Source organism: Macaca thibetana, chromosome 16, assembly GCF_024542745.1.
Source record: "Macaca thibetana thibetana isolate TM-01 chromosome 16, ASM2454274v1, whole genome shotgun sequence".
Taxonomy (NCBI): Eukaryota; Metazoa; Chordata; class Mammalia; order Primates; family Cercopithecidae; genus Macaca; species Macaca thibetana.
Genome location: NC_065593.1, coordinates 13,917,113 through 13,931,729, shown reverse-complemented (window position 1 = coordinate 13,931,729; position 14,617 = coordinate 13,917,113). Strand labels below are relative to the sequence as shown.

The window sequence follows — 14,617 nt, the reverse complement described above, 5'->3', positions numbered from 1 at the left end:
TGCACATTCCCGGGCTCCTCGTCACTTCCCCTGTGCTGGCGGTCCCAGTGGCTCTCGGAGCGAAGTCACTGAGCGAGCCGCCAGGCTATGACCCCAGGGGCTCTGCTGATGCTGCTGGGGGCGCTGGGAGCGCCGCTCGCCCCAGGTAAGTGTAGGCCCTGAAGGAGCAGTGACAGGTCCAGCGGTTGTGGCCAGACACCAGGGCTGCACTTAGTCTCTCCTTCCCCAGGCGTCCGCGGCTCGGAGGCAGAGGGCCGACTCCGGGAGAAACTTTTCTCTGGCTATGATAGCTCCGTGCGGCCAGCGCGGGAGGTGGGAGACCGTGTCAGGGTCAGCGTTGGTCTCATCCTGGCACAACTCATCAGCCTGGTGAGGGCGCACGGCGGGGGTGGGGGAAGAGGTCAGGCCAGCCGACCAGCCGCGGGGCGTGACTTTAGGAAAGGCCGGACCGGGGACAAACTGGGGGCGGGGCCTGGGACGAGACCAGGCTGAGAGGGACCAGCCTTCAGTGAAGACTGGGTCGAAATCAGACAAATGGACAAGCTCTGGCCGTGGCTGGTGGACGGGCCTGGAGTAGAGCCAGGTAGGGTGATGGACGGACCTGTGACCGGACCTTAAAGTGGAGCTGGGGACGAGGCAGGGGCTGGGGGATGGACCTCGAGGTAGGGCCATATGGGTCCTGAGTGCCCAGGGTGCTTGGTGCTCAGGGGTCAATAAATGGCAGCAGGTGGAGATTCATGGCTGGGTGGATTATGAGCTGAGGGCAGGGCCCGGGACAGAGCAAGGCGGAGGGCTAGGCAGGAGCGAATCTGGTAGGTTGATAGGCTGGGAGTGTAGACGGCTGGAAAGGGTGTTTCTGAGATACAGGCAGGTCTTAAACTAACGCTCCTTCTGGGATGTGGACTTGGACTCAGGAGGATGGGGCTCAGAAAAAGGGGGTGGGGTTCCCAGGAGAGGTTGGCCTTCCAGCCCCCTCATTTCTCTCCACCCTACTTCACCTTTACCCCTTAAATTTTTCCTTTCTAGAACGAGAAGGATGAAGAGATGAGCACAAAAGTGTACTTAGACCTGGTATGGAGACCCCGCAGGGTGGGAAAGGGCCTCCCGCTGCCTTGACAATTTTCTTGAATATCCAGCCCAGTAAGAATATTTTTTACATCACGACTTTAGATAACACGTGTACAACTGAAGCCAAAGTTCGAGGAAACAACACCTAACTTTACTACAGGAGTTGCACCCCATGCGTTTTTTATTCTAATTTTGTGTGTGTGTGCGTGTGTGTGTGTATGTGACGTGGTCTCACTATGTTGCACAGGCTGGTCTTGAACGCGGGAGCCTGAGCTATCCACTAGCCTCGGGGGGGAATCTCCCCAAGTGCTGAGATTACAGGCATGAGCCACTGCACGTGGCCCATTCTAATTTTTGAAACACTGGTTTGGGGCCACTAATTTGATTCCCCATCCACTAAAGGATTGCGAACTGCAGTTCGAAAACCACTGTTTTAGAGGCTAACTAGTGCAGCCTCCTCATTTTTACAGAGTAAAAAATTGAAACCCGGTGCGGGGGAAGGGAAATTAGCTGATGTGGACCCCAGCGAGTGAAGGCGGAGCCAGAGCCAGAACCCCGGCCCCTTGACCCACAGTTTATGCCTGCCCTGCTCCCCTTCCTTGCACTCCCTTCCTGGGCTTCCTTTGGAAATCCCTCGTCCCCTCCCGGCCTCCAACCCGGGACAGCCCCTCAGCTTCTGCTTCACTAGGAGTGGACTGACTACAGGCTGAGCTGGGACCCTGCGGAGCACGACGGCATCGATTTGCTCCGCATCACGGCGGAATCCGTGTGGCTCCCTGACGTGGTGCTACTGAACAAGTAGGAGACCTTCCAAAGCCCGGGAGGTGGCGCGGGGCCTCGCGGGGCGGGGCCTCCGGGCGCGGGGCCTGATTGCAGATGAGATCCCTTCTCCGCAGCAATGATGGGAATTTTGACGTGGCTCTGGACATTAACGTCGTGGCGTCCTCCGACGGCTCCGTGCGTTGGCAACCCCCGGGCATCTATCGCAGCAGCTGCAGCATCCAGGTTTCCCGGCTCTACATTGGAAGCTGAAGGAGCTCTTAGAAACCCTCCCTTTCCATAGACATCCTGGCTCTCCAGCGACTCCCATCCTTCATTCTTCCCCCATTATCTAATCCCCATGACCTTCACCTCTTGTCTACCCTCCTGATTTTCCATTGAGTGTTCTGTACACTTTCTTTGGCTTCTGGTCTTACTCAGTGACCTCTCTCCCCACCCCCATTTTCTCCATGGCTTCCCTTCATAACCCTCCAATTCCTCCGTGATTCCCCTTCCCTGTGCCCTCCCCAAAAGCCTCCCAAACTCCATCAGCGCTGACTGATTCTCTGGCAGCTCTAGTGACTCTCCCCTCCATCCAGGTCACCTACTTCCCCTTCGACTGGCAGAACTGTACTATGGTGTTCAGTTCCTACAGCTACGACAGCTCGGAGGTCAGCCTGCAGACAGGCCTGGGTCCTGACGGGCAAGAGCAGCAGGAAATCCACATTCATGAAGGGACTTTCATTGGTGAGTGGGCATGGCTCCTACATCCATGGGCTCTATGATTTCCAGCTTCTAAGAGGCTCATAAATATCCTGTCAGGGATGACCAATACAGCCCTGTGGGGTCAGCAGGATGGGTATGGGTATCTACATTTTAAAAGTATGGGAATTGCCGGGGGCAATGACTCACGCCTGTAATCCCAGTACTTCGGGAAGCCGAGGCAGGCGGATCATTTGAGGTCTGGAGTTCGAGACCACCCTGACTAACATGGTGAAACCCGGTCTCTACTAAAAACACAAAAAATTAGCCGTGCATGGTGGCGGACGCCTGTAATCCCAGTTACTCGGGAGGCTGAGGCAGGAGAATCGCTTGAACTGGGGAGGCGGAGGCTGCAGTGAGCCGAGATGGCACCAGCACACTCCAGCTTGGGTGACAGAGTGAAATTCATCTCAAAAATATTTTTAAAAGGCAGGGTGTGGGCCGGGCGCGGTGGCTCAAGCCTGTAATCTCAGCACTTTGGGAGGCCGAGACGGGCGGATCACAAGGTCAGGAGATCGAGACCATCCTGGCTAACACGGTGAAACCCCGTCTCTACTAAAAAATACAAAAAACTAGCCGGGCGAGGTGGCGGGCGCCTGTAGTCCCAGCTACTCAGGAGGCTGAGGCAGGAGAATGGCGGGAACCCGGGAGGCGGAGCTTGCAGTGAGCCGAGATCGCGCCACTGCACTCCAGCCTGGGCAACAGCGTGAGACTCCGTCTCAAAAAATAAATAAATAAATAAATAAATAAATAAATAAATAAAAATTTAAAAGGCAGGGTGTGGTGGCTCGCGCCTGTAATCCCAGCACTTTGGGAGGCCGAGGCGGGTGGATCATGAGGTCAAGAGATTGAGACCATCCTGGCTAACATGGTGAAACCCCATCTCTACTAAAAATACAAAAAATTAGCCGAGTGTGGTGGTGGGCACCCGTAGTCCCAGCTACTCGGGAGGCTGAGGCAGGAGAATGGCGTGAATCTGGGAGGTGGAGCTTGCAGTGAGCCAAGATGGTGCCACTGCACTCCAGCCTGGGCAACAGAGAGAGACTCCATCTCAAAAAAAAAAAAAAAAAATTTAAAAAACAAAATAGGCTTGGCACAGTGGCTCACGTCTTAATCTCAGTATTTTGGGAGGCTAAGGTGGGCGGATCACCTGAGGTCAGGAGTTCGAGACAACCCTGGTCAATATGGTGAAACCCCGCCGCTACTAAAAATACAAAAAATTAGCCGGGTGTGGTGGCGGACGCCTGTAATCCCAGCTACTTGGGAGGCTGAGGCAGGAGAATCACTTGAACCTGGGAGGCGGAGGTTGCAGTGAGCCAAGATTGCGTCACTGCACTCCAACCTGGGCAACAAGAGCGAAACTCCGTCTCAAAATAAATAAATAAAAACATGGAAATTGAGACTTGCCCAAGTTTATTTGAGATGGGCTACTCAGCCCAGTGTCCACAGCTAGTCTCATCAAGTCAACCCTCTCAGATCTAGGCTGTGGCAGAGCAAGCTATACTTGGCACTAACGAGGACAGCTCCCATATCTGTGTCCCCCTCCTTCTCCTCCTCCCCAGAGAATGGCCAGTGGGAGATTATCCACAAGCCCTCTCGGCTAATCCAGCCTCCAGGTGATCCTAGGGAAGGGAGGGAAGGACAGCGCCAGGAAGTCGTCTTCTACCTCATCATCCGCCGGAAGCCTCTCTTCTACCTGGTCAACGTCATCGCCCCATGCATCCTCATCACTCTTCTGGCCATCTTCGTCTTCTACCTGCCACCAGATGCAGGTAATGGGGGAAGGGGCTCCCACCCTTTTGTCATTGGCTCAGCTTCTTCCTTGTCACCCTTAATCCAGGCAGGATTTTCCTGCCAATCCAAAGCATCATAGATTGGGCTTCAGCAATCCCACCCAGGCTCTGCCTCCCATTGACTGCCACCTTTCCTCCGCTCAGTGAAACTGGGACTCTTTCCCAATAGGAGTCCTAGCCTCTAATCCATAAAGCTTTTACTCCTCTGAACCACAAACCTCCAGGCTTAGATAACTCTCCCATTACCTTTTCCTATTCCTAACATCCCCTGCCCACTGTCAGAACCCCAATACTCCTTTATTTTTTTTTCGCTTTTTTTTGAGATGGAGTCTCGCTCTGTCGCCCAGGCTGGAGTGCAGTGGCGCCATCTTGGCTCACTGGAAGCTCCGCCTCCCAGGTTCACGCCATTCTTCTGCCTCAGCCTCCCGAGTAGCTGGGACTACAGGCACCCGCCACCACGCCTGGCTAATTTTTTGTATTTTTAGTAGAGACGGGGTTTCATCATGTTAGCCAGGATGGTCTCAATCTCTTGACCTCATGATCCACCCGCCTCGGCCTCCCAAAGTGCTGGGATTATAGGCGTGCGCTTGACCTTTTTTTTTTTTTTTTTTTTTTTTTTTGAGACAGGGTCTTGCTCTGTTGCCCAGGTTGGAGTGCAGTGGGGTGATCATAGCTTGCTACAGCCTCAAACTCTTGGGCTCAAACAATCCTCCCACCTCAGCCTCCTGTGTAGCTGAGACCACAGGCACCCACAATCATACCCAGCTGATTTTTTTGTATTTTTGGTAGAGAAGGGGTTTCACCATGTTGCCCAGCCTGGTCTGCAACTCCTGAACTCAAGCGATCTGTCCTCCTCAGCCTCCCAATGTACTGGGCTTATAGGCATGAGCCACCGTGCCCGGCTCCCACTAGTCCTTTAACCTCCTATCTCCCTGGGAAATATATAATAGTAATAGCCAACGTTTCTTTAGGAGGCAGCATAATAGGATAACTTTTGGCAAATTCCTTAATCTGTTTTTTTTTTTTTGAGACAGAGTTTCGCCCTGTTGCCCAGGCTGGAGTGCAGTGGCATGATCTTGGCTCACTGCAACCTCCACCTCCTGGGTTCAAGCGATTCTCCTGCTTCAGCCTCCTGAGTCGCTGGGATTACAGGTGCCCACCACCATGCCCGCCTAATTTTTGTAGTTTTAGTAGAGACAGGGTTTCACCATATTGGCCAGGCTTGTCTCGAACTCCTGACCTCAGGTGATCCACCTGCCTCGGCCTCCCAAAGTACTGGGATATAGGCGTGAGCCACCACACCTGGCCAAATTCCTTAATCTCTATGTGTCTCAGTTTCCTGATCTGGAAGTGGGCCAACCATTGTCCCTACTGCATAGAATTATTTGAGGATTGACTGAGTTAGTAGAACTATGCCTGGCACCCAGTAAGTTCTATGTAAGCATTGTGTTTTGGGTTGTTTTTTGTTTTTCTTTTTTGAACACTTGCTATAAGGTAATTCATTTAATATGGTACATGTACTAATTCTAATCTTTACAACAATCCTGTGAGGTAAGTAACGGATTGTCATTCTCATTTTACAGTGGAGGATAAAGAGGCTGAAAGAGTTTAAGTCATTTGCCTGAAATCATTACACAGTTAGAGAGGGAAAATGTTGCAGTTCCAACCTGGGTCAGTGGCAGTCTGATTCAGAGACCTGATATCCTTAACTCTAGTATTCAAAACATGTTTTCCTCCTCTCTGCCATCAAATCCTTTGTCTAAAGAAGGAGAGTGGGCCGGGAGCAGTGGCTCACACCTGTAATCCCAGCACTTTGGGAGGCTGGGGCTGGCGGATCACTTGAGGTCAGGAGTACTCAAGAAACAGAGAGGAGGCCAGTGGAACTGAATGAAGTAAGCAGAGGGGAAAGCAGTAGGAGATGAAGTCCAGGAGCTCATGGGAAGGACCTATAGACCATAATAAGGCCTTTGCTTTCATGCAGGAGATGGGGAGCCAATGGAAGATTCTGGAAAGAGGAATAATATGATCTGATTATATTTCTTTCTTTCTGTTTTTAGACGTAGTCCCGATTTGTTGCCCAGTCTGGAGTGCAGTGGCGTGATCTCGGCTCGCTGCAGCCTCCGCCTCCTGGGTTCAAGTGATTCTTCTGCCTCAGCCTCCTGAGTAGCTGGGATTCCAGTCACACACCACCATGCCCTGCTAAATTTTTGTACTTTAAGTAGAGATGGGGTTTTGCCATGTTGACTGGACTGGTCTCGAACTTCTGACCTCAGGTGATCTGCCCGCCTCGGTCTCTCCAAGTGCTAGGATTACAGGCGTGAACCACCACGTCCAGCTTGATTTATATATATATATATATAATTTTTTTTTTTTTTTTTTTTTTTTGAGACAGAGTCTTGCTCTGTCGCCCAGGCTGGGGTGCAGTGGCCGGATCTCAGCTCACTGCAAGCTCCACCTCCCGGGTTTAGACCATTCTCCTGCCTCAGCCTCCCGAGTAGCTGGGACTACAGGCGCCCGCCACCTCGCCCGGCTAGTTTTTTGTATTTTTTAGTAGAGACGGGGTTTCACCGTGTTAGCCAGGATGGTCTCAATCTCCTGACCTCGTGATCCGCCCGTCTCGGCCTCCCAAAGTGCTGGGATTACAGGCTTGAGCCACCGCGCCCGGCCATCTTGATTTATATTTTAACAAAATCAGTCGGGCTGCTCGGTTGAGAACAGTCAGCATGGGAGAAAAGGGTGAAGCAAAGAGATCAGTTAGGAGGGCTTTACAATATTCAGACCTAAGGTAATGTGCTTTGGAGCAAGGTGGTGATGTAGGAGGTGGGACTCGACTCCAGATCAAACTGAGGACTAGCTAGAACAGGAACAGGGAAGATGCAGCTTTCCATAAGACATACCCACAAGTGTGCCATGTCAGTTTACCATTGCCATGGGAACACCTGGGAGTTACCACCCCTTTCCATGGCAATCACCCGATGACACAGAAGTTACTACCCTTTCCCTAGAAAGTTCTGCCTAATCCATTGCTTAATCTGCATGCAATTAAAAGTAGGTATAGGCCAGGCGCGGTGGTTCACGCCTGTAATCCCAGCACTTTGGGAGGCTTAGGCAGGCAGATCCCTTAAGGTCAGGAGTTTGAGACCAACTTGGCCAACATGGTGAAACTGTCTCTACTAAAAATACAAAAAATTAGGCAGGCGTGGTGGCATGCACCTGTAATACCAGCTACTCGGGAGGCTGAGACAGGAGAATTGTTTGAACCCAAGAGGCAGAGGTTGCAGTGAGCCGCGATCTCGCCACTGCACTCCAGCCTGGGTGACAGAGTGAGACTCTGTCTAAAAATAGATAGGGAAGACTATGGGAGGAGTAGCTTTGGTAGTAAGAGAATTTAGTTTTGGTCATTTTGTTTTATTTTGTTTTTATTTTTGTTTTTTGAGACGGAGTTTCACTCTTGATGCCCAGGCTGGAGTGCAATGGTACAATCTCGACTCACTGCAACCTCTGCCTGCCAGGTTCAAGTGATTCTCCTGCCTCACCCTCCCTAGTAGCTGGGATTACAGGTGCCCACGACTACGCCCAGCTGATTTTTTGTATTTTTTGTATTTTTAGTAGAGACGGGGTTTCACTATGTTGGCCAGGCTGGTCTCGAACCCCTGACCTCAGGTGATCCAACCGCTTCGGACTCCCAAAGCGCTGGGCTTACAGGTGTGAGCCACTGCGCCCGGCTCAGTTTTGGACATGTTAAGCTTGAAATATTTATTAGACATCCAAGTATCCAAGAGAGGTTGAGTAGGCAGATGGATATATATCTGGCATTCAGGGGAGAAGTCCAGGGTGGACATACAAATGTAGGAATGATTTGCATGCAGATGGCCCTTTCAAAAGCTTGTTTCTTTCTTTTTTTTTTTTTCAGACGGAGTTTTGCTCTGTTGCTCAGGCTGGAATGCAGTGGTGCAATCACAGCTCACTGCAACCTCCATCTTCCATGCTCAAACAGTCCTCCCAACTCAGCCTCCCAAACAGTTGGGACCACAAGCATGTGCCATTGTGCCTGACTAATTTTTTTTTTTTTCTTTTTGTAGAGACTGGGCACAGTGGCTCACGTCTGTAATCCCAACACTTTGGGAGGCCAAGGTGGGTGGGTCACTTGAGCTCAGGAGTTCGAGACCAGCCTGGGCAACATGGTGAAATCCTGTCTCTACAAAAAGTACAAAAATTAGCTGGGCATGGTGGCATGCACCTGTAGTCCCAGCTACTCAGGAGGCTGAGGTGGGAAGACCACTTGAGCCTGGGAGGTGGAGGTTTCGATGAGCCATTATCAGGCCACTGCACTCCAGCCTGGGTGACAGAGCAAGACCCAGACTCAAATTTGTTTTTGCAGAGATGAGGTCTCCCTATGTTGCTCAGGCTGGTCTGAAACTCCTGGGCTCAAGCAATCCCTCCTCCCACCTTGGCCTCCCAAAGTGCCAGGACTACAGGTGTGAACCACTGTGCCTGGCTGCAGAAACCTGTCTTTGAATGGCCTGGAAACATGGTCACTGATTATGCCATAGAGCTTTCCTTCTGGCAAAGTCTAATCCTTCTCTCTTTCTCTCTGCCCTCCAAGGAGAGAAGATGGGGCTCTCAATCTTTGCCCTGTTGACCCTTACTGTGTTCCTGCTGCTACTGGCCGACAAAGTACCTGAGACCTCCCTATCGGTACCCATTATTATCAAGTACCTCATGTTTACCATGGTCCTCGTCACCTTCTCAGTCATCCTTAGTGTCGTGGTTCTCAACCTGCACCACCGCTCACCCCACACCCACCAAATGCCCCTTTGGGTCCGTCAGGTGAGAAAGATCTCCTCCTCCAACCCCAACTTTCCTTTTACAGACCATAGGGAAAACTACAGCTATGTGGTAGAGTGTTGAAGTGCCCAAGCCTGTTAGGTGTTGAAATGTTGCAGTTAAGCTGGCCCCTATCATTATCATTTCACAGATCCCTTCCTCTCTTCATCAGTACTGCTCATCTCGGGTCCCAGGGAAATATTCTTAGGGTTAGGTACTATCAGATTGGAAGCCCACTCTTTCCAGTTGGGATACCTCCCAATCCACTGAAGAGGTTTTTTTTTTTTTTTTTTTTTTTTGAGAGGGAGTCTCGCTCTGTCGCCCAGGCTGGAGTGCAGTGGCCGGATCTCAGCTCACTGCAAGCTCCGCCTCCCGGGTTTACGTCATTCTCCTGCCTCAGCCTCCCGAGTAGCTGGGACTACAGGCGCCCGCCACCTCGCCCGGCTAGTTTTTTGTATTTTTTAGTAGAGACGGGGTTTCACCGTGTTAGCCAGGATGGTCTCGATCTCCTGACCTCGTGATCCGCCCGTCTCGGCCTCCCAAAGTGCTGGGATTACAGGCTTGAGCCACCGCGCCCGGCTTTTTTTTTTTTTTTTTTTTTTTTTGAGATGGAGTTTTGCTGTTGTTGCCCAGGCTGGAACGCAATGGCACAATCTCAGCTCACTGCAACCTTCATCTCCCAGGTTCAAGCGATTCTCCTGCCTGAGCTTCTGAGCTTCACGAGTAGCTGGAATTATAGGCACCCGCCACCACGCCAAGCTAATTTTTGTATTTTTAGTAGAGAGAGGGTGGCACCATGTTGGCCAGGCTGGTCTCGAACTCCTGACCTCAGGTGATCCTCCCGCCTCAGCGTCCCAAAGTGCTGGGATTGCAGGCGAGAGCCACCGCGACTGGGCCAACCCACTAAAGAGCTCTTAGGTCTGTGTGGCTGCATTTCCTGGCGTAGCTCGTTTGTGGAAGAATGTGCACGCACATACGCGCGGGAATGGGCATGTGGTGTGGGGTGGTTGGCTGTTTCCCTTCTGGTCTGAAAGCATGAAAGCCCCCACCAATACGCCTCTTCTACTCTGCAGATCTTCATTCACAAACTGCCGCCGTACCTGGGTTTAAAAAGGCCCAAGCCCGAGAGAGAACTGATGCCGGAGCCCCCTCACTGTTCTTCTCCAGGAAGTGGCTGGGGTCGGGGAACAGATGAATATTTCATCCGGAAGCCGCCAAGTGATTTTCTCTTCCCCAAACCCAACAGGTAGGACCACGCCCATTACCCACATAAAAGGGAGAGGGAGAACTACAGTTCCCAGAAGAATGTGCGGAAGAAGCGGCCCATGCTCCCGGAAGATGCTGTGGTTGAGCATCATGGGAGTTGTAGTACCCCTGCTGCTCACATTGAGGGGAGGTGGGAACTAAAACGGAGGCGGTGGAAGAAGTTGTACAAGGTTAGAGAGATCACTGCTGTCGGGGAGAGCGTGAAGGGCACTCTCGGGTTTTGAGAACTGGCAAGTTGTTGGAGGCAGCTGGAGCGGGGCCTGGGTCGCTGGCATTGGCTGTCTTTGCGTCTGGGCGTGACCAGTCACTCCTCTTCCAGGTTCCAGCCTGAACTGTCTGCCCCTGATCTGCGGCGATTTATCGATGGTCCAAACCGGGCTGTGGCCCTGCCTCCGGAGTTACGGGAGGTCGTCTCCTCTATCAGCTACATCGCTCGACAGCTGCAGGAACAGGAGGACCACGATGCGGTATGTCCAACGGGAGTGGAACAAGGCCAGGCGTAGGCGACCTTGGCCCCACCCCCCAAATTCCGCACCAGCACTCGCTTTCGTTTCTTTCGTTTTTTGTTTTTTTTTTTTTGAGACACTCTCACTCTGTCGCCCAGACTGGAGTGCAGTGGCGTGGTCTCGGCTCACTGCAACCTCCGCCTTTCGGGTTCAAGCGGATTGTCCTGCCTCAGCCTCCCGAATAGCTGGGACACAGGCGCGCGCCACCACGCCCGGCTAATTTATTTATTTATTTTTTTTAGACAGTCTCGCTCTGTCATCCAGGCTGGAGTGCAGTGGTGCGATCTCGGCTTACCGCAAGCTCCTCCTGCCGGGTTCACGCCATTCTCCTGCTTCAGCCTCCCGAGTAGCTGGGACTACAGGCGCCCGCCACCACGCCTGGCTGGTTTTGTTTGTTTGTTTGTTTTGGGGTGGTTTTTTTGCTATTTTTAGTAGAGGCGGGGTTTCACTGTATTAGCCAGGATGGTCTCCATCTCCTGACCTCAGGATCCGCCCGCCTAGGCCTCCGAAAGTGCTGGGATTACAGGTGTGAGCCACCGCGCCCGGCCTTGCTTTCGTTTCTGATTGGACATCTTCCTAATTTGGTCCCACCCCCTGCTTACCTACTGGTTCTTTATGCCCATGCATTGCCTGCAGTCTTGCTCTCCTATTGCGCTGCTGGCTCTTGCCTCAAACCGGTGGTAGGAGGACCCAGGCGGGTACAGGTTGGGGAAATGGGAGGGTTTCCCTGGGGGTCTGGGCCCAGAGCTCAGGAAGTTTCCTTTGCCTACCCACAGCTGAAGGAGGACTGGCAGTTTGTGGCCATGGTAGTGGACCGCCTCTTCCTGTGGACTTTCATCATCTTCACCAGCGTTGGAACCCTAGTCATTTTCCTGGACGCCACGTACCACTTGCCCCCTCCAGACCCCTTTCCTTGAAGACTGGAGGGTCGAGACCCAGGCCCTCTACCAGTTGAAGTGAGAGTTTGGTGATACTGTCAAGCCATATCCTTCTCTGCCTCTTAACTCCTTCACTAGGAATCCGGGCCTCTTATTTCGTTTCTGGGGACTGCATTGGACTGAGGGCTGGGTAGGCAGGTGTCTTGGACCCACCTGAAATGCACTATCATCTGATTTCCACTTTGGGATCTTGAAGAAGCTCTTTTGGGTATCAACACCTAGGTTGCCAGTGAAATAGAACAAAGAACAGGAACTAGATTGTAAGCCTTATGAGGTCAAGAAATGTGTCTTGTTCACTGTAACATCCCCAGTGCCATGCACAGGTCCTGACCTATAGTAAGTGCTTAACATTTGTTGAATAGGGGAAATAAATTTCTGGAAGTAAATACAGCAATTAATAATGTTTATAAGCTGGGCATGGTCGCTCAGGCCAGTAATCCCAGTGACTTGGGAGGCTGAGGTGGGAGGATTACTTGAACCCCACAGTTTGAGACCAGCCTGGGCAACATAGTGAGACTCTGTCTCTAAAAAAATAAAAATAGAAATAAAGTAGCTTATTGTTTGCATGTCAGGTCTTGTGGTCATTTTCTTTTTAACTTTTTGTAATTTATTATGTTTTGTAATGTGTACTATCTTTAGGATAAAAAAAAAAGTTATTTCTACAAGCATGCATTGGTAATGAGAAAAAGCAGCATTTTCAAGACCTTCATTCAAGTTCCAGCCTTGGTGCTCACACAAGCCACTAGACTGCTCTGTACTTGTTTCCACATCTGTAAAGTGAAACTAGTGATAGCATGTGCCCTATAGGACTGTCTGGGGATCACATGAGAACATGGGAAAAAAGCACTATGCGGTGTGTATCAGAGGTTGCAACGGTGTGTTTTTTGTTTGGCCTGCAGAGTTTTAAATTTGCACTAGTTCACTAATTTTATTTATTTTTTTGAGACAGAGTCTCGCTCTGTTGCCCAGGCTGAGTGCAGTGGTGTGATCTCAGCTCACCACAACCTCCGCCTCCTGGGTTCAAGTGATTCTTCTGGCTCAGCCTCCCGTGTAGCTGGGACTACAGACACACACCACCACGCCCAGCTAATTTTTGTATTTTTAGTAGAGATGGGGTTTCACTATGTTGGCCAGGCTGGTCTCGAACTCCTGACCTCATGATCTGCCCGCCTTGGCCTCCCAAAGTGCTGGGATTACAAGCGTGAGCCACCACGCCCAGCCACTAGTTCACCACCATTTATTTATTTATTTATTTATTGGAGATGGAGTTTCGCTCATTGCCCAGGCTGGAGTGCAATGGCGCGACCTCCGCTCACTGCAACCTCCAACCTCCGCCCCCGCCCGGGTTCAAGCAATTCTCCTGCCTCAGCCTTCGAGTAGCTGGGATTACAGGCATGCGCCACCACGCCCAGCTAATTTTGTATTTTTAGTAGACACAGGGTTTCTCCATGTTGGTCAGGCTGGTCTGGAACTCCCAGCCTCAGGTGATCTGCCTGCCTCAGCCTCCCAAAGTGCTGGGATTAAAAGTGTGAACCACCACGCCCGGCAGCTTTTAAAATGTGGCTATTTCATGAGAAATTTGACTTCCTGTCTTCTCTTGAAGATAATTTTATGAAAAAAAAACTATAGAGACAGGATCTCACTATGTTGCCCAGGCTGGTCTGGAGCTCAAGGGATCCACCTGCCTCGGCCTCCCAAAATGCTGGGATTACAGGTGTGAGCCATCACACCCAGGCCCAAAAATAATTTATTTATTTATTATTTTTTTTTTAATCTTTTTTTTTTTTTTTTGAGACGGAGTCTCGCTCTGTCGCCCAGGCTGGAATGCAGTGGCGCGATCTTGGCTCACTGCAAGCTCTGCCTCCCGGGTTCACGCCATTCTCCTGCCTCAGCCTCCCGAGTAGGTGGGACTACAGGCACCCACCACCGCGCCCGGCTAATTTTTTGTATTTTCAGTAGAGACGGGGTTTCACCGTGGTCTCGATCTCCTGACCTTGTGATCTGCCCACCTCGGCCTCCCAAAGTGCTGGGATTACAGGTGTGAGCCACCGTGCCTGGCCCCAAAAATAATTTTAAAAACTATAGTAGGCCAGGCACGGTGGCTCACTCCTGTAATCCCAGCACTTTGGGAGGCTGAGGCGGGCGGATCATGAAGTCAGGAGTTCGAGACCAGCCTGACCAACATACTGAAACCTCGTCCCTACTAAAAATACAAAAATCAGCTGGACTTGGTGGCATGCACCTGTAATCCCAGCTACTCAGGAGCCTGAGGCAGGAGAATCGCTTGAACCCGGGAGGTGGAGGTTGCAGTGAACCGAGATTGCGCCACTGCACTCCATCCTGGCCAACAGAGCAAGACTCTGTCTCAAAAATAAATAAATAAATACAGTAACACCAGGCCTGATTCCCCTGTTGGCAACAACTTGGCTAGAGCTTAGTGGCCGCCCACTCTGTCTGGTCAAGTTATTCATACCACAGTTCCTCAAAGCCCCTATACGCCTGACCCACGTCACTTAGTTTAGCTGCCCATTCTTCCATAACACTAGAAAAGATATAGGGGGCAAGGAGTTGGAGCGGGGGAAAAAGAGGGGGGAAAAAGAAAGGTTGTGTCTCTTAGGGGCATCACACATTTTGTGCCTCAGTCTTCTTTCAATTTGGAAGGAAGGTTAGACCTGGTTTAAGTCAGGGCCATTTTGGA

General features: G+C 51.4%; 1 protein-coding gene across 2 annotated transcripts; it reads left to right on the top strand.

Annotated features, from left to right (window-relative positions):
- Window positions 1-20: 20 nt before the first annotated feature.
- CHRNB1 (cholinergic receptor nicotinic beta 1 subunit) lies at window positions 21-13,652 on the top strand. Of its 2 annotated transcripts, XM_050765341.1 has the most exons (11): window positions 21-145; window positions 230-369; window positions 1,027-1,071; window positions 1,757-1,866; window positions 1,965-2,073; window positions 2,427-2,574; window positions 4,152-4,361; window positions 8,989-9,212; window positions 10,283-10,455; window positions 10,795-10,942; window positions 11,758-13,652. In XM_050765341.1, the coding sequence occupies exons 1-11, from the start codon at window positions 88-90 to the stop codon at window positions 11,896-11,898; spliced, it is 1,506 nt and encodes a 501-aa protein (XP_050621298.1). In that variant the 5' UTR covers window positions 21-87; the 3' UTR covers window positions 11,899-13,652. The 2 variants fall into 2 exon arrangements, with proteins under 2 accessions (XP_050621298.1, XP_050621299.1); XM_050765342.1 differs by lacking the exons at window positions 21-145; window positions 230-369 and adding an exon at window positions 520-583 and having other exon boundaries at window positions 11,758-13,649.
- Window positions 13,653-14,617: the final 965 nt, after the last annotated feature.